The sequence below is a fragment of the Pelophylax lessonae genome (genome assembly GCF_965119305.1).
Source record: "Pelophylax lessonae genome assembly, chromosome: 1".
Classification (NCBI taxonomy): domain Eukaryota; kingdom Metazoa; phylum Chordata; class Amphibia; order Anura; family Ranidae; genus Pelophylax; species Pelophylax lessonae.
Window position 1 is genome coordinate 717,235,230 of NC_138768.1, and position 19,177 is coordinate 717,254,406.

At 45.3% G+C, this 19,177-nt stretch overlaps 1 protein-coding gene across 2 annotated transcripts in view; it reads right to left on the bottom strand.

Moving 5' to 3' along the window:
• The window catches only part of IRF2 (interferon regulatory factor 2), a 142,243-nt gene extending 124,368 nt beyond the window's left edge, over positions 1–17,875 (bottom strand). The window contains exon 1 of one of the 2 annotated variants that reach the window (XM_082242967.1): positions 17,713–17,875. Coding sequence is in view for 1 of the 2 variants with exons in the window: in XM_082242966.1 (XP_082099092.1) it covers positions 17,410–17,451 (42 nt within the window). In the remaining variant the exon portion in view is untranslated. Of the gene's footprint in view, positions 1–17,409; positions 17,682–17,712 lie in introns of those variants that run through there. The other variant, XM_082242966.1, reaches the window with a different exon arrangement.
• Positions 17,876–19,177: the final 1,302 nt, after the last annotated feature.

Here is a 19,177-nt window from a genome sequence, read left to right on the forward strand (position 1 = left end):
TTTCTTCAACCTAACACCTGGTCTCCCTATCAGCCCCTGTGGGGCAACAAGTCGCTCCCTCACCTGCGGATGCTTCCTGATCCGCAGGTGTGGGCCCGATGTGGCATCCAGCGCCTGAAAGACATTATGACCCTCGGCACGCTTCGTACGCTCCCTGAATTGAAGGGATCATTTGCCCTGCCCCGTTGGATAGGTTTTCGTTATCTCCCGTTGCGCCATGCGATTCATGCTCAGTTCCTGGTCACCCCTGTCCTGCAGACTGACCGTCTGGAGGATGTGTTGGAGCAGGCTGAACTGCCTAATCCTCTCTCTGCCCTCTACGCTACCCTGTTGGCTACAGACTAACCTGCATTGGAGCGTCTTTGGCAGAGGTGGTCTTCGGACATGCCTGACTTGGATAGGGAGGAATGGGAGGACTGCTTGGGGAATGGCTCCAGACTGGTGATTGCTTCTAGGGACAAACTCATCCAGACCAAGTTCCTGCATAGGGTTTATTTTACTCCACAGAGACTGCACAGAATATACCCTGCGAGGTCGGCAGAGTGCCCTAAATGTCTTACTGCAGAGGGTTCCTATTTCCACATGTTTTGGACATGCCCACGGGTGGCAGAGTTCTGGGGGGGGGCGGTGTTTGACATCCTGAACAGCCGTGTTCATCTCTCGGTCACGCGCACCCCGGAGCTGGCACTCTTGGGCATCCCGATAAGGTTAGGCACTCTAAGTATTCTCGTTTGTACCAATCAGTGCCCACCAGTGCCACCTATCAGTGCCCATCAGTGCCACCTATCAGTGCCGCCTATCAGTGCTACCTATCAGTGCCACCCCATCAGTGCAGGAAAAAACTTATTTATTTACAAAATTCTATAGCATAAACAAAAAAAATGTTTTTTTTCAAACTTTTCGGTCTTTTTTTTATTTGTTTAGCAAAAAAGAAAAAAACCTTGCGGTGATCAAATACCACCAAAAGAAAGCTCTATTTGTGGGGGGAAAATGACAGAAATTTGGTTTAGGTACAGTGTTGCATGACCGCGCAAATGTCATTAAAAATGCAACAGCGCTAAAAGCTGAAAATTGGCCTGGGCAGGAAGGGGGTGAAAGTGCCCTGTATTGAAGTGGTTAATGGCCATTCCAAAAGAAACAGGGCTTTGTAAGAGGATATGTAAGCCATATTTACATGTCAAACGGAAGACATTTAAACCCATTCCTTTTCCCGTTCGCAGTACCTTCCAAAGCCCAGTAAAGTGAAATGTACAACATAGGTATTTATTTGCCATGACATATGCCGCGCCCAACCAATGCCTTCCAATTCATCCCAACAGTTTAATTTGTCATTGGTACCAATACACTTCACAAGAGCTTTAGCAGCATGTTTCGGGGAAACCACCTGAATTGTCCCATTGCCAATCGCATTCAAGCCTGAACTGGAAGCGATAGAGGGCGGAACCCTATTGGCAGCCGCTGGGCAACACATACAGCACTGACCTGGGACATGTTTAAAACCAAACTGCAAGAAAGAAGAATATTTGCCTGAAAAAATGAAATAACCCTAACGAGGTGTGTTCCATTTGGAAGCTGCTGTGTATGGTGAAAACTCGAATTTGAATTTATTCACCTTCGAAAATTACCTTCCTGGCTTTAGTATACTGCAAACAGTAAAGGATATGTGGGTTACTCACACTATACCTTCTCCAATTATGAAACATTTTGTATTCTTTTTTCAAGGTCTTGTGTGATTGGAGAAGAGGAGATTCATCTGATCCTTGTCCAATCACAGAAAATTTTGCATGCTGAGGGAAGAATACAAGAGGTTTTATGAATGGAGGAAGTGGACTGCAAGTGACCCACGAAGCCTTCACTTTATACAGCGTACTAGAGTCTGAAGTTTAATTTTCAGTGCTTATAGCAATGCCAGAATGTGAGGGAAAAGTGCAAAGGGGTTTCAAGGCCCCCTTTTCCTCATGGGAAGACAGCAGCGTATTGAGAAGTTTCAAGGCTCCCCTTTAAAATAGGCAGGAAGAGGGGGGGGGGAGCCTTGTAACTGCAGACTGGGGATCCTTGAAATTAAGGTCAGGTGACCTGGAAAATTCTAGAGTCCTGAGGGGTGGCTATATAAGGGGGAGTCTGAAGGAGCTAAGAGGCCAGTCACCTCAGAAGGACAGCGGGAGCGGAGCGACCCACCCTCCCTCTCATTTAGTATGTTGCGGCCTTTTTTATGTGGTCACCTTTTTAGATAAAGGAGGACTTTTTGTTGTTGGAAAGTTATGCATGGTTAAAATAACCTGAGCTTCAGGCCCCGTTCACATACAAGCAACGCTACTTCGCACCGCGACCTCGGAACGGCCGCCACGGACTTCATAACATTGAAGTCTATGGCGGTCGCCTCCAGGTCGCCCCAAAGAAGCTCCTGATCCTTTTTCTAAGTCGGATCGACTTGTGTCGCTCCTATTAGAACGGGTCCACAGCTTCTCTATGGGAGGCGACCTACGGCGACCTGTGAGGCGACCAGGTCGCCTCACAGGTCGCCTTAGTGTGAACGGGGACTTAAAGCTGCGTTGTGTTGTGATTTAATTATTTATTTGTGAAAACATTTAGACCCCGTTCACACTGGGGCGACCTGTCAGGCGACCTGGTCGCCTGACAGGTCGCCTGCCATAGAGAAGCTGTGGACCCGTTCTAATAGGAGCGACACAAGTCGCTCCGACTTAGAAAAAGGGTCCTGAGCTTCTTTGGGGCGACCCGGAGCGACCTGCATTGACTTCAATGATATGAAGTCCGTGCCGGCCGCTCCGAGGTCGCGGTGCGAGCTGCGCACCGCGACATGTGAGGTCGCCCCGGCAAGTCGGATCGCTCCAGTGTGAACGGGGTCTTAATAAATTTATTGATGTATGCTTTAGGAAATAATATTTTAAAATCAATAATTAAAGCGGAGTTCCGGCCTCGAAAACAACTTTGTACCATCCGCTTTCTTTTTTTTTCCTGAATAAGAATTGGATAGTTTACTTTTTTTATTTTTTTTTTATTTACTTACCTTGTTTTTAAAGAATATATACTTACCTTGCTTCCTCCCTCTGCGGCCGTTGCCCATGCTGTCTTTTCCTGCTTGCATTGACTCCTGGGAGATGAGAGTCATCGCTCCCAGGAGTCAATGCGCCTGCACCGGCCCTGCTAGTCAACCTTCGGTGCAGGCACATCATTCCCTGCTAAACAGCTTCTGGGCATGCCCACAAGCTGTGCAGGGATGACGCGCCTGCACCGGAAGTGACGAGCAGGGCCAGTGCAGGGCATTTTGGGACTCCGACATCACCAAAGAGGACACCGAAGAGGACGCCCTGGCTTCAGCTGCCCACACCTGAGATGGCAGCGCTGGAAAAGACATTTTCAAGGCAAGTATTTCTTCTAAAAAGGTAAGTGAACCCGGGGACAGTTCAGAGGCTATCGTTGCTGAAATGCACTAGTCCTGACTGTCCCGGGGGTATTTTTAGCTTAAAGCGGAGTTCCGGCCTCGGGGGTCAATTTGAGCTAAAAATACCCCCGGGACAGTCAGGGCTAGTACATTCCATAATGGATAGCCTCTGAACTGTCCCGGGTCACACTTACCTGTAGGAATAAATACTTACCTTGAAAATTTCTTCTCCAGAGCTGCCATCTCAGGTGTGGGCAGCTGAAGCCGGAGCCTCCTCTTCGGTGTCCTCTTATGTGACGTCGGAGTCCCACAATGCACTGCACCGGCCCCGTTCATCACTTCCAGTGCAGGCACGGCATGCCCAGAAGCTGTTTAGCAGCGATGACGTTCAGCTCCCAGGAATCATCGCAAACTGGAAGTGACAGCGCAGGCCACGGCCGCAGAGGGAGGAAGTGGAAGGAAGGTGAGTATATTTTCTTCTAGAATAAGGTAAGTGACCAAAAAATAAATAAAATCGGCACTATCCATTTCTCTTTCAGGTTCCCCTTAGCAAGCGGATGACCCAAAATCGATTTTATCGATTTGGTGGCCGGAACTCCACTTTAAAAATGTTTTTCAGGGTGGAACTCCGCTTTAAAGGCCGTGGCCATCTGGTTATCCAACAAAAAAGTGTTAGTATTTATTGGTTGTTGTCTGGAATGAATGGTGCTGCTTGCCTTCCCATTAAAATTAGAATTAAAAAAAAAAAAAAAGAGAAAAAACGCAGCAGCATCCAGCAATAGGATACAGATCATTAGAGGCAATTATTTTTACATTGCATGTGCAAATATTGTTCTTTCCCAGAGAACATTTGGAAATAAAGCCCAGGGAACCTGAACTGGATTTCGATCTTACAACACCCTGAGATTTGTATGGGAGAAGTAGAAAAATGCTGCAAAGCTGTACACACGCAGACCTAAGAAGTGAGGTTGTCAGACCAGTTTTCCAGTGTTTTAAACTTCATTAGTAACCCATTCATCCACACACATTCCTGAGGCCTCACTGCCATGGGTGTGTCAGTCATTCCTTCTCTATTCCTTACTCTCCTTTCAGAAGACTTTATCTTAGTCCACTAGTGTAGTGATATATAGGAAGGGCAAATATTCACAGTGCGCCAATAGCAAGGAAAAAAACCCATTATTATTCTGATAAGATAAGAAGGCATTGGGTTAACAAAGTTGTGGAAGCGTTGGGTAAGCTTGAACCCACTTCAAAAGGAAAACATTTGCCTGAATGTTTGTCCAGGGAGTGAAATAGCTTTATTTACTGTTTTGTGAATGGAAGATCTAAACCACCTGTAAGGCCCCTTTCACACTTATGCAACGCGATTTTACGGCGTGATTTTGACGCGACTTTGCCGCGATTTTGAAAGCAATGGCTATGGCTCAAAACGCAATCAAATCGTGGCAAAGTAGTGCAGGAACAGGCACTGATATGAATGGGGCTCATTGAAAATAATGGAAAACGACTTGTCATGCGATTTTGCGGTCAAATTGCGGTAGAAGTCGCACTAGTGTGAAAGGGGCCTTAGAGAGAATGAACACCATACATGATCTACAGATATAGCCAGTAGTCTACCACTAGAAAAGTGTACACAGCCAACATGTGGGCTGACCTGTGAAAATCACACCATGGCTTTTAAGATCACACGTCTTAAGCCTAGAATATACAGGTCGAATGTCAACATTCAGCCTGCGTGCATGGCATCCGGTCTGTTTAGCCAGCTTCTGTAGAACAGTCCTGACCAAAAAAGGTCTGCCAACTGGCTGTGAGTACTGACCGCAGTGTTCTGGCGGGAGGGGGGGGGGGGCGTCCCCCTGTTAGAACACAATAGCACAGCAGAGGAGATTGCTGTACTAACATTGGATTAGTACAGCGGCTTAGATCTGAGCTGCAAGCTTTTTTTTTCATTCAACCCAGCGGTACAAACTAGTAATGTGTTTAAGGCTTAGTGCCGGTTCACACTAGGGCGACCTGTGAGGAGACCTGGTCACCTCACAGGTCGCCGCAGGTCGCCTCCCATAGGAAAGCTACGGACCCGTTCTAATAGGAGCGGCACAAGTCGCTCCGACCTAGAAAAAGGGTCCGGAGCTTCTTTGGGGCTACCAGGAGGCGACCGCCATAGACTTCAATGTTATGAAGTCCGTGACGGCCGCTCCGAGGTCGCGGCGCGCTGCTCGCACCGCGACCTCGGAGGTCGCCACCTAAAGTAGCGTTGCGGTAGTGTGAACCGGCGCTTAAAGTCTCGTTTTTTTTTCTATTAAAATAACAAACGTTATACTATATAAAAAATAAAAATAAAAAAACTTCTACCTTCATAACTCCTTAAACCACTTACCGACCAGCCACCGTAGTTATACTGCGGCAGGTCGGCTCTGTTACACAAAACGACGTACATGTACGTCACTTCATGTAGCAGTTCGCGTGGGCGCGTGCACTTGCTGCTTGGCTAGAGAGGGAGCCAATCAGTGGGTCCAGGGGCTGTGATGTTCACTGGGCACATGCGATTGCCTGGCATGGGGACAGAACGGCGGTCTGCCGATGTAAACATAAATAAATAAAAATGACATAAATCTTTCCCCTAGTTTGTAGACGCGATAAACTTTTGAGCAAACCAATAATTTACACTTACTGAGATTTTTTTTTTTTTTACCAAAAATATGTGGCAGAATACATATTGGCCTAAAATGATGAAAATTTTTAATTGTTTTACTTTTTTTATTGGGAATGTTTAATAGGAGAAAGTAAAAAATATAGTAAAAAATATTCAGGTTTTTTTTTTCAGAATTGTCGCTTTTTTGTTGTTTAGAACGCAAAATAAATAAATAAATAAATCGCAGAGGTGATCAAATACCACCAAAAGAAAGCTCCATTTGTGGGGAAAAAAAGGACATCAATTTTATCTGGGTACAGCGTCGCAATTGTCAGTAAAAGTAACGCAGTGCCGTATCGCAAAAAATGGCCGGGTCCTTACATGGTTAAAATTATTGTAAATAAATTACCTTGTAAAACAAACTATTCCATTTAAAATAGAGGTAGAAATGAAAAGCAAAACATTTTTATAAAAATATAAAAACAACTATAAATACCTTTTTAAGTGATCGCATTCCCTCTGTTCTCAGCTGTGTAAGAGCTGGGGGAGGAGAAACAGCAGCACAGTGAATGGCTGTGCAGCGGGGACATGTCAGGACAAAGTTGATCATTGAAGGAAAGTAGGCTGAGTTCCCAACATAGCTAGAGACATGACCACGTTGTGCTCTCCTGCTTAGTGTGGTCAGCTCCAAAATGCAAGCATTGAGTTTATTCTTTTTTATGCATTTCCATTGAAGTCTACAGAACCAAAAACGCAACCTGCTGCGGGGGAAAAAAAAAGTCCCTGACCCTTTTCAAAAAACGCACACGTGACCCATAGGAAACTATGTTTAAATGGACTGTAGTGTATTTCTGCATAACTGAAAAAGCATAGGTGTAAACCAGGTCTTAAAGGAAATAGAGGTAGTGTGGGTGACCGCATTGTACAGTAAGCAAAGATACACACTGCTGTAGTCACCATTTGTAAAATATTTAGAGAACTTTTTAGTTTATTGGCAGTGGAGCTTACTTTTAATTTTGAGCAGCTAATTCCTTTAGATAATAGTATGTATAAAGGGAGCGCTGATAAATAAATCGATGAAAAAGCTGCAACTAAAATCTGATTACCCAGTGAGGATAATTAAGTGTACAAATGATTAAAATGTGTAGTGCGCTAATTCTGTGAAACTTATAAACATAAATATGTGAACAATAGTAACACCAATGTCATTAATAGGATGAGATATAAAACATAAAAGTCCATGAAATTCATAAAAGGTCCATATATGCAACAGTTCACATAAGTCCTTGAATGAAGAGATCCCAATACCAAACAAGTGATTTCAATGAAAACGAATGAGGGAAAGGTGTTTCAAGGTGCTTGTTAAAGTGCAGGTATTCCCCTTACCAGACGGGTGAAAAATAAGGTGCAATATATCTCCAAACAAAAAGATGCGTGCAGTGATATAGATAGCCCAGCTCTGCCCACCTCGTGGCCGGTTTGAGAGTAGATAAACTCTTACCAGATGACATAAAACTTAAGGTGTATGGATAACCTCTGGATATCTTTCAGCTCAATGGTAATGACCGTCCCCCAAGCTTGCGGCTCCCTGTTGTCCCTTGGAAGTGAAACTTCATCCAGGTGTTCACAGGTGATTTCCCAAAAATAGAAAAGGGGGGACTAATAGTGCATTATCCTTATAACTTTTATTGCTGATACTCAAAGATGCACTTACAGTTAAGACGATATAATAAGCTTGCTGGAACCCTATGGATCCGTGGCCGCCTGCAGTGCGGACCGCGGATGTAGTTAGTGACGGCGTGCCTCCTCCCTGACGCGTTTCCTCCGAGCGGACTTCTACTGAGACAGCACCTTGAAACACCTTTCCCTCATTTGTTTTCATTGAAATCACTTGTTTGGTATTGGGATTTCTTCATTCAAGGACTTGTGTGAACTGTTGCATATATGGACCTTTTATGAACTTCATGGACTTTTATGTTTTATATCTCATCCTATTTATTAATGACATTGGTGTTACTATTGTTCACATATTTATGTTTATAAGTTTCACAGAATTAGCGCACAACACATTTTAATCAATTCCTTTAGATAAAGTTGGAAATGTACCAGATGGCACTAAAAATCTGACATGCATCTTTTTTAAGCGGTTACCATTTGGCAGCATCACTGTATTCAGACATCCGCAGGAGCTGTGGCTGCCTGAATGCAATACCTGGCATTGGCAAGTCCTCCTTTCGCACTGTTAGCGTGGAAGAGGGAATCAACTGATTTGCTCATGTGCATCCCAAGAGTGGAGTACGGCTCAAAACTAAAAACCAAAAATGTAATAGAATGAAGCTTACCAATTATAGGATGTGGTGGCTGCATTTGTTTTCTTTTTTTGGGCTTTTCCCCCCCTCTGTTTTCACCTGGTGAACTGGCCAGTAATACACCTGTATTAGAGTGCCCCACTCTGGATGAAGGAGCAGTAGCACATCTGGACACACTGCAACCATAGCACAGAGTGCGCACCAGCCTAGTACATTATCCTCGAAAAATATATTTTATTGTTAAAACGTAGTAGGTAGGCAGCGGTGGGATTCTGACTTAAAGGCGTTCAGTCATAATCCCACAATACTCACAAACCAACAGGTACATCAGCTCGTCATAACATATCAGCTTCAAGTCCTTATTACATCACATCAAGGGACAGTATGAGTCCGACGAGTTTCAAGGGACTTGCCCTCTTCCTCAGGAAACGCATTAGACTGTCTCTTGATGTGATGTAATGTATTGAGGACTTGAAGCTGATATATTATGACAAGCTGATGTACTTGTTGGTTTGTGAGTAGATTACCTACTACTTTTTAACAATAAAATATATTATTTGAGGATAATGCACTAGGCTGGTGCGCCCTCTGTTTGTTCTAGGATTACAGTATGTCCAGACTTCCCCAGTCTTGAGAGGGCAGTAAAACATGGCATGTCCGTGGAAGCCAGGACATGAATACAGGAAAAAGAGTTCACTATCTATGGGAACCACTTTTAAGCGCAGGAGGTTGTGCTTTTGTTTGTTAGTTCATTCGGCACCATGGGACAGCAGCATTGTCAGTCTGGGGGGGGAGGGGAGTGTCTATGTACTAGCAGGTTTAGATACACTAAAAATTGTAGCCAAACTCCAACTAATACTTTAAAAGCAGATACAGTAACCATTTTTTCCTTTTGGGATAAATGTTTTTAACCACTTCTGGACCAGAAGATTTTCACCCCTAATGACCAGGCAATTTTTTTGCAATTCGGCACTGCGCTACTTTAACTGACAATTGCGCAGTCGTGCGACGCTGTACCTAAATAAAATTGATCTACTTTTTTCCTACAAATAGAGCTTTTTGTTGGCATTTGATCACCTGTGCGATTTTTATTTTTTGCACTATAAAAAAAAAAAAAAAAAAAGAAAAAAGGCATATTTCACTTTCTGCTATATAACATTCCCCAGGGAAAAAAAAATTGGATGCCACTACATATTTTTGGTAAAAAAAAAATCTCTATAAGCATATTTTGATTGGTTTGCGCAAAAGGTATTGCGTCTACAAACTAGGGGAACGGTTCGTTTTTTAATTTATTTTTTACTAGAAATGGTGGCGATCCGCGATTTTTAGCAGGACTGCGACATTGCGGCGGACAGATCAGACGCCTGACATTTTTTACACTTTTGGGGAGACCAGTGACATTACTACAGTAATCAGTGCTAACAATATGCACGGTTACTGTAATAATGACACTGGCAGGAAGGGGTTAACCCAGGGGCAATCAAAGGGTTAAGTGTGAGCCTAGGGGGTGTTTTCTAACTGTAGGGGGGATGGGCTTGCTGAATGAGCACAGAGACCTGTGTTCCTAAATAAGATGAGCACAGGATCCCTGTGTACATTACTGAACAGCGGTCTGCCGTGTTTACAACAGCACACCGCCATTCTCTCTTCACAGGGAGCGATCGCGGGTGCCCGGCAGTAATTGTGGCCGCCAGCCCCGTGGATCGGCTTCTCCGCTGGTGAGTGGGGGAAGCTGCCAACCTGCCGTCGTAAAACTGCGGCGGCTGGTCGGCAAGTGGTAAATAAATTAAACCTGAGCATTGTAAGCACCCCTGCCAGTGTTAAATGGTTTGTCTCAACCCTTTAACTTCTACAGCTACAGGACAGCTTGTTCTTTTGAAAACCAACAGATGTAGGCTAAGATCATATTTGCTAAAAAATACTAATGCTGACAGTAATGCAAAGCAACGCGCCTACTGCGTGAACACGTTTTTGATGTCTTTAAAGCATGTTAAAAAAACCCAAGTGATTTTTTTCCACCTCACTGATTCTACGCACAGATTCATTTTGGCGGTACAGCGACGTGAAGCAACACAAACTCGACATGTTGTTCAAATGTGAACAGCTCTGTCCATATTATCCACTAGTTTTCTTTGCTAGGTGTTCGAGGAGCTGCGAAAATGTGCGTCAAACGCTTGTTTTTAATGCCAGTGGGAACTGGGCCTTATTACTGGCTGGATCTGTCACTTTCATTCCTCCAGACCAGGGATCCTCAAACTATGGCCCTCCACCTGTTGCGGAACTACACATCCCATGAGGCATTGTAATACTCTGACAGTCACAGACATGACTAGGCATAATGGGAATTGTGGTTCCTGAACAGCTGGAGGGCCATAGTGTGAAGACCCTTGCTCCAGACTGACAATACTGCTCTCCAGAAGGTGTCCCTGCTGCTTCATCCAGAGTGGAGGCATTCTAAAGCCAGGTACAAATGGGCCAAATGTCGGGAGACAAAAAAAAACAGGCCGACATTCGACTTGTGTGTATGTCGGTCTGTCAGACAGAATTTGTCCGTTCGGCCGGTGTTCTAAAATATTGTCAGACCCATGAAAATTCCCTGACCTCGTCACTTCCGGTGACGCTACGTCATAACCCAGCTGGTGCGAGCCCCGGTGCGCATGCGCACAAGACATTTTCAAGAGGAGGAGGAGCTGAGGTGGGATGCACACACCGCCACGGGAAAATTTTACAACACGTTGCAGAGCTGACTTAGAGGAGGCGGGAAGGAAGTGAAATATATATATATATATGGAGCTATAGAGCTGACTTAGAGGGGGCGGGACGGAGGTGCGTAATGAATGCACTAAAAGCGGCTCCTTCTGTTAGTGTTTTTTATTATTATTATTTAGCATACTTAGAATAGAAGGAGCCACTTTTAATGCATTCATTACGCACCTCCGTCCCGCCCCCTCTAAGTCAGCTCTATAGCTCCATATATATATTTTCACGTCCTTCCTGCCTCCTCTAAGTCAGCTCTGCAACGTGTTGTAAAATGTTCCCGCGGCAGTGTGTGCGTCCCATCTCAGCCCCTCCTCCTCTCAGTCAGCTGTTCGCTAAGTCTTAGAATTTCATCGGACCTTGAAAATGACTTGTGCGCATGCGCACCGGGGCTCGCACCAGCTGGGTTATGACATAGCGTCACCTGAACGGACGTGGTCCGCCAAAATTTTAGAACACAGCCAATGGCAGAGGGCTCTGATCAGAATGTTCTGGTGGGTGGGGGGGGGGGGGGTTGTCCCCATGTCAGAACACAACAGCTCAGCAGAGGAAGATTGCTGCAATAATGTGGGATCATTAGTACAGCGTCTCCAACCAGAGGGGACAGCTTTTTCCGTTCAACTTGCTGGGTTGTACAGAAAAGAAAATCTTGCAGTGTGTAGCAGGCTTATTACACGAGGTGTGTTACTGGCCAGATCCCCAGGTGAAATCAGAGAAAACAAGCCTAAAATAAGAAAACAAATGCAGCCACCACATATAAGAATTGGTAAGCCACAATGTAATAAATGGTTTGCTTTTGGGTTTAATACCGCTTTAGGGTTTCGTTTCGATTTCCTGTGATAAAAATGACATCCTTAGTTATGTTATCCGTAAAAACAGATAAAAAACACGGTGGAAAGCAGCTGTCATTTCCGATGCTAAATAGGGAATTCGTTGGACTGGTTGGCCTGCTTTGGGTAGCATCTACCTTCTAATCCTCAGTTTTTATTAGCGCTTTCTCATGCTATGTGTATTCAGTATGCAGCAGATCACAACACACATTAGCTGCTGCTATTTAGAAGAAAACACTGCTGCCTATAGATAGGATTGGCTTTAGCTTCTCTGTAGGCAAAGGCCAACATGCACTGTACATCTACTGAACTACTACAGCTATGGAGTCCCAGGCAGCCTCCCTTCCCCCGCTGCTTATTACAAGTTGCCAGCAATACAGTCCTTCCTTCCCACTGACGTGTTAACAAGGAACATGATTGGCTAATCTCCTCTCAGCAGAGCGCTGCCATAGGCCAGACGTGAAATCAATCAGGAAACTTACTTGACTGAAAGGAGAGAAGCTTTCCTTTCAAGCAGCTTAACTATTGCACTGCCTGCTGACTTTGCAGCAAACGGTGAGGAGAGCCTATCAGGCGAGCAGGCCGAGTACACCTTTATGTGCTAAAACACAGTCCAATGTATTCAGACTGAGGCCTGCAGCCTCCAGGAGCCTTCCTCTATTACATATGGAAAAAAGCTGACAGTGTTTACTGGTTGTCTGTAATGTACACGGCCATGTGTGGGCCTGGACTATCCTGGCTGGGAAGATAAGCTGGGAAATAGAAACCTTGCACACAGCAACTGTTATTGGATAGGTGCAAACACTTTCACAATAAAGTTTAGGCAAAATCCTGTTACATAATCAATAACAACAGAAAGAAGTACCTGCTAAGGTCTCCGACTACCCCTGCTGTCATCAGGGTGGGAGGCTTCATGAAATAGGGAAGGACATGGTCATTATAGAGTAGACAAGGCCAGTAGGCTACAACTCTGGACTATGACCATGGCTATAAAGAGCAAGCAAACATCCACATCTGTTCCTGGGCTATATCACACTACTGTCCAAGGTTCAATCTCCACCGAGGTCACCATCTGCAAGGAGTTTGTATGTGCTGGCCATACAGATCTCAGTGTCTCTTGACCCCCCTCCCCCATTTACGCTCAGGGCTTGTTTAAACTTAGGCTGGCCATACACTATACAATTTTCTTGTTCAACTTTCCTTTAGATTTACCAAAACCATATAATATGATGTCAAACCTAAACACTTTCAATTTGTATGCAATCAGGCAGGCCCTTGCACTACATAGTTAAAGGTAAATCTAAAGGAAATTGAATAAGAAAATTGTATAGTGTATGGCCAGCCTTATGGTGTGGTCTAAAGAGCAATCCATTATGTGGCCTCCTCACTGGCTGGAGGGGCTGTAGTGGCAGGACCCCATTAAGCGCAACAGTGGGTATAATTTTGGGGATGGAAAGCATCATGGCCGCAGCATGTGAACACCCCGCATCCTCTGCCTTGCAGCCACTATTTCCGCAACCCCCCACAAAGCGCAGTTGTAAACAAAACGTAAGGCTTCATTCACATGGGGTGTACCATAGAGTGCAAGGGCTGTGGTTACCCACACGAGAATGCACAGGTGTTCCGGCTATATCTTTACAATCAATCCCATTCACGTCAACTGGGACACAGCCACTGCTCCCATCCCAATTTGGATGTGGGTGTCCAACCTCACACTGACTGCATTCAGGGATCTGCACCGCTGCATTCCAACTGACATCAATGGGACTGTCTGCATGGAAGACCTGTGCATCCCCATGCAGGAAACCAAGGCTTAGTAGTGTGGATGGACGAATCTACTGCCAGCCATTGTTTTCAGGCACCCACCACTGCCAAACATATAGGATGCAATAACTATTCAGCTGATAATTTTCCACCCAACTCAGTCGATTTAAAAATCAACATTTGTTGATCCTTGAATTTCAGCTGATTCATCCAGACTTGGCTGAAGCTGGAGCCATCTTTGCACGCCTTTAAGCTGGTAGATTTTCATAAAAAAAAAAAAAAAAAAAAAAAAAAACACTTGTCAGTACATTCGATAATGCCATCAGAGTCTCAACGAACGTCGTTCAAAAGCACTTAAATATTTTGATTGCTTTTATCATGTGATTTTGAAATAAATGCAATTTCCCCAAAACGAAAACTAACTCCACTGCTGGAACTTTGTTTGAGATACATTACCATCCTGCTGCTTCAGTTTTTTAAAGGATAAGTTCACCTTTCATAACATGTTACACCCATATTCAGGGTGTAACATGTAACGAAAGGACGGGCCCTGCTCCCCCTTCCTTTGACAGCTAACAAATCTTCTCCCTCCCCCTCCTCCGCTAGCTGTCAAAACGTAATAAAAACGCTCACCCATTAAAGTTTTGCTAATTCACAGTATTCTGTGAATGGAAAACTACAAGTCCCGACAGCCATACAGCGTCCGAGCAAGCGGGTACACCGACAGGTCTGCAGGATTCCTGCATGGCATCAGTGATCCGCTGATCGCTGGTGCAGTGCTTTACAGGCTCTTACAGCAAAAAATAATAAATGTCTGCAACGGTTAGTTATTGTTTAAAATATGACACTATATTACATCTTTGCAGTTTGTTGATGTCTTTTTTCTTTTTTTTGATACATTGTCTGTTACAGGACCTACTGATGACTATGAAAAGGTGTGAAAACCCATGATTGTTGAGAACATTGTATCAGAAGAGAGAAAGGTGTAATTCCAGACTAAAGGTATATTTTCCAGGAGAGTTGTAAACCCTTTAATAGCTGTGTTGACTTTGCACAGCAACCATACTATGATCACAAGTAGAACCGCATCCAGTTGACGTCTCTGATGAAAGCATTGAGTATCACACAAAGTAAGGCACAAGTCACTTTCCTTTCATAATCTCATGCAAGCCTTATCAATAATAATGTGTTTTCATATGCCGCCTTTGTCATCAATAGGCTCTAGAACGTGCGTTAATGCATCAAGAAATGAACAATGCATGTCAACACATCCCACAGATGTGAATTAACACCATATAAAAACAATGGATAACTTGTGTAAATGCATTGATATGGGTTAAAACGTATAGGTATGAAGGAGCTAAGGTACACAGGTGCTCCTCTAAATCCAGAGCCCCTTCAGCACCCATCCACGTCTGGACCTTTTATCCCACAATGACCAAAGCCTGACAACACTCAAGATGATGAATACCATGACTCTCAATGAGACACCTAAAATAAAAACTTGAAAAACAAGCGTTTAGGAGTGCTTTTTTAGTAGCTCCCATTTAAGAGCTTATGGGGTCAAATATACGAGATTCTGCTCCTGTACTACAAGTTGCATGAACAAAAAAAAAAAAGCGTTAAAGTGTGTGGCTGCGTTCAAATCAGTGCCTCTGCCAACATGTCACTTCTAGGGGCCAATGAAAGTATAAGAAGCACAGCAGCCTATACCGGCTTTTTAACCATTTTGCAGAATGCAATGTATGTGACTGGGATAAAGTCCGCCCTCTCTGAAAGATTGTTTTGCAGACTTTGCTCCACAGTTGTGCAACTCTCCTGGGCCATATGTGAATGTTTTACCTTTTCTAGCTGGTAAATAAATACCCACATGTTGTAAAATTAAGGTCTTCTTGGGACGGGTGACACTGTCATCATTATGTGATTGCTATCCAGCTGATTGCTCACTAATATTGTATATCATATTGCCAGACTATGTCAGGGTGGGTGCAAGTTTGCCTTTCACATCCACTAATCCACAGTAAATATGCAAACATACTCACAAAGCAGAATGGCCCGTTTTTGCTGTTGCATTTTGTTTGGCGCATTTCAAAATGCATTTCAATGCTAGAGTGCAGAGCGTTTTGAACTCTATGTCTGTTTTTCTCTACATTTTAGTGTTGGAAGGCCCATAAAGTCAATAGCAGTGCATCACCCCCCCAATGACACGCTGCATGCACTTTGTAGTTCCCTTAGGCCTCCTGGGATACATGACGTAATATCCCGCAAGGCTGTGGGCAGCTGATACGTCATTCTCCCCTAGGCAAGGAGCCAGGAAGTGTGGGAATGTGCCCCCTCCCCCAAAAATAAAGAAATAATCTGATTGTGAGAGAGGAGTAAGGTAGGGCTGTAATGTCAGAATTTGAGTGAATATGGTGAAGGTCCGCTTATAAAGCCTTGGTCAATGGCTATTAACCCTGTTCTGCAGAATTCAAAACGACATTACAAAACGCACATCAAAAGGCAAACACACCAAAGAAACTAACAATGAGGCATGACAACACACCTACCTAATGCTAGAAAAAATAAAAAAAGGGAACACATGTACATACAGGTATAGATCTAAATGGGCCCTTAATGTATTGTACAACATGCAAACATATGGAATGCAGTTCACCCAGTGGTCACCATGCAGCTTATGCAAGAACTACTATTACTACATCTAACCAAGCATTTACAGCAACAGCATTTTAGCTACATATACATGTCCGATGGTCTACGCTGGCCATAAATAGATGATCAGACAAAACAAAAAATAAAACAAGGATTCCCCCATCCCCACATCCGAGGTGCATTAAGGAATCCTCCCTGCTGTGCTATTGTATTCTGATAGTGGAACTCCTCCGCTCTCAGAATTTACTGATCAGTGCTGTTGCCAATAGGCTGCAAGCATGGATTGAACAAAAATATACCAACAGTCCTGATTGGCAGGGGTCAATCAGAGCGACAAACGGAAACAGCCATAGATGGATCAAAATTTGAACGGTCCCTGCTGAACCAGCTGAATTTCGGTTCATCTATGCTCAGATTTATTCTCTGGCATCCTAATGGTGGCCAAACTCGCTTCGATTTTACTATCTGATCAACATATGGACCAATCAAAACAAACAACCAATCAAACAGGCATAACTTCCCTTCCAATCCAATTAGATCTGATTTGATCAAACTGCCAGGTGATAAATGATATCATGAAGCATTGAGATGCGTTGTTCATGATTTGATGGGATTCTGATTGATCAGATGAGGTGAAAATAGAGATGCAAGACAATATCTTCCAGCTATCGATGGTAATCTCAGGTTGTAGCATATCGATAAGAATGGGTTGTCTACCATAGATCCTTCAGGGAAAGCTGGATCGGAGAAAAAATTGATGATAAGCGTGTATGGTCACCATATGACAGACTTGGGAAAATGACTTGCACAAAATCCATGGGTTACTATGGGATGCCAGTGCTGCAAAGGTTTTCTCCTGCTTGCATACACTGAAATCAGAGCTGTGCAGAGGGGCTGGAAATAGAAGGCTGTCAGCTGGGTGATGTGCCCAGCATTCCTGCCCATGTTCTGAGGATGGAGCTCTGCACCCATCAACACCATCTCACCATGTCCCTGCACAGGGCACATCCAGCCAGCCCCCCCCCCCCATCACAGTGCCCACCTACCCACACACCTACCTACCTCCAGCTGACTGCTCCAGCCTGGCATGATCAGCCTCCTCATCCTGACAGCCGATGATCAGCACTCTCAATCCAAAACCGAAATTAAAACTTCACCTTTATCTCAACCCCCAATCGAGGCTTCCTAATCACACCTCTTCTTCTTCTTCTCCCTTCTCACATTTATTTCGTAAGAGGCTCTGCTTCCTGGAATTGTGTGCAATGTGTGCTGTGACCGGAGAGCCATCACACAACACACAGACCCAGTGCAGTACAGTGCAGCGTGTGAGTGAGTGCGCCCCGAGATCAGGAGGAAGTTACTTACCAATACTAACAGATCGCAGGATCAAAACTAAAACTGACGGCTCCAGATCGAAAGCAAAACAAGGAGAGGAAAGTGAGAGAGAGAGAGCTGAGCCCGGAGACAGATCCCCCCTCCCAGGATTTGTTTGTTTCGTGTTTGCTCAGCACAAGGACAGGGAAGGGGGGAGGAGGAGGGGGAGGAGCCGCCTTCTCATTGGTGAGCCCGCCCCCCGACACAGCCATTCTCTGCACAAGGCAATTTCATTTTCACTTCCCTCTCCTGGCATCTCACTGAGGAAAGGGCGGCTAACACAGGGGCCCCAGGAGCTGGGGACACAGGGGGGGACATACACTGCCATTGTTAGCCCTGCTGCTCGCAAATACATTTTCACTTTCCTCTCTTCTCCTGGCATCTCACTGAGGAGGAAAGGGCGGCTTACACATGGGCCCCAAGGAGCTGGGAACACAGGGGCCCCAGGAGCTGGGGGGGGGGGACACACACTGCCTTTGCCAGGCCTGCTGTTTGGAAATACATTTTAATTTCCCTCTCCTCTCCTGGCATCTCACTGAGGAGAAAAAGGACAGCTAACACTGGGGCCCCCAGGAGCTGGGAACATAGGGCCCCCAGGAGCTGGGAACACGGGGCCCCAAGGAGCTGGGAACACATGGGCCCCAGGAGCTGGGAACACAAGGCCCCCAGGAGCTGGGAACACAGGGCCCCCAGGAGCTGGGAACACTGGGGCCCCCAGGAGCTGGGTACACTGGGGCCCCCAGGAGCTGGGAACACTGGGGCCCCCAGGAGCTGGGAACACTGGGGCCCCCAGGAGCTGGGAACACAGGGCCCCCAGGAGCTGGGAACACAGGGCCCCCAGGAGCTGGGAACACAGGGCCCCCAGGAGCAGGGGACACAGGGGCCCAAGGAGCTGGGGAAATACACTGCCATTGCCAGGCCTGCTGATCGGAAATACATTTTAATTTCCCCTCTCCTCTCCTGGCATCTCACTGAGGAGGAAAGGGCAGCTTACACTGGGGCCCCCAGGAGCTGGGAACACTGGGGCCCCCAGGAGCTGGGAACACTGGGACCCCCAGGAGCTGGGAACACTGGGACCCCCAGGAGCTGGGAACACTGGGACCCCCAGGAGCTGGGGGAACAAACACTGCCATTGCCAGGCCTGCTGCTCGGAAATACATTTTAATTTCCCTCTCCTCTCCTGGCATCTCACTGAGGAGGAAAGGGCAGCTAACACAGGGGCCCCAGGAGTTGGGGACACACCCTGCCATTGTCAGGCCTGCTGCTCGGAAATACATGACTGCTCAGCAAGGTTGTCAAACTCCTGCAGAATCTTTTACTGACAAAACGTGGGAAATTTACCCACGGAACATATTTTTTACTGACAAAATGTGGGAAATGTATCCACAGAACATATTTTTTACTGACAAAACATAGGAAATTTACCGACAGAACATATTTTTTTACTGACAAAACA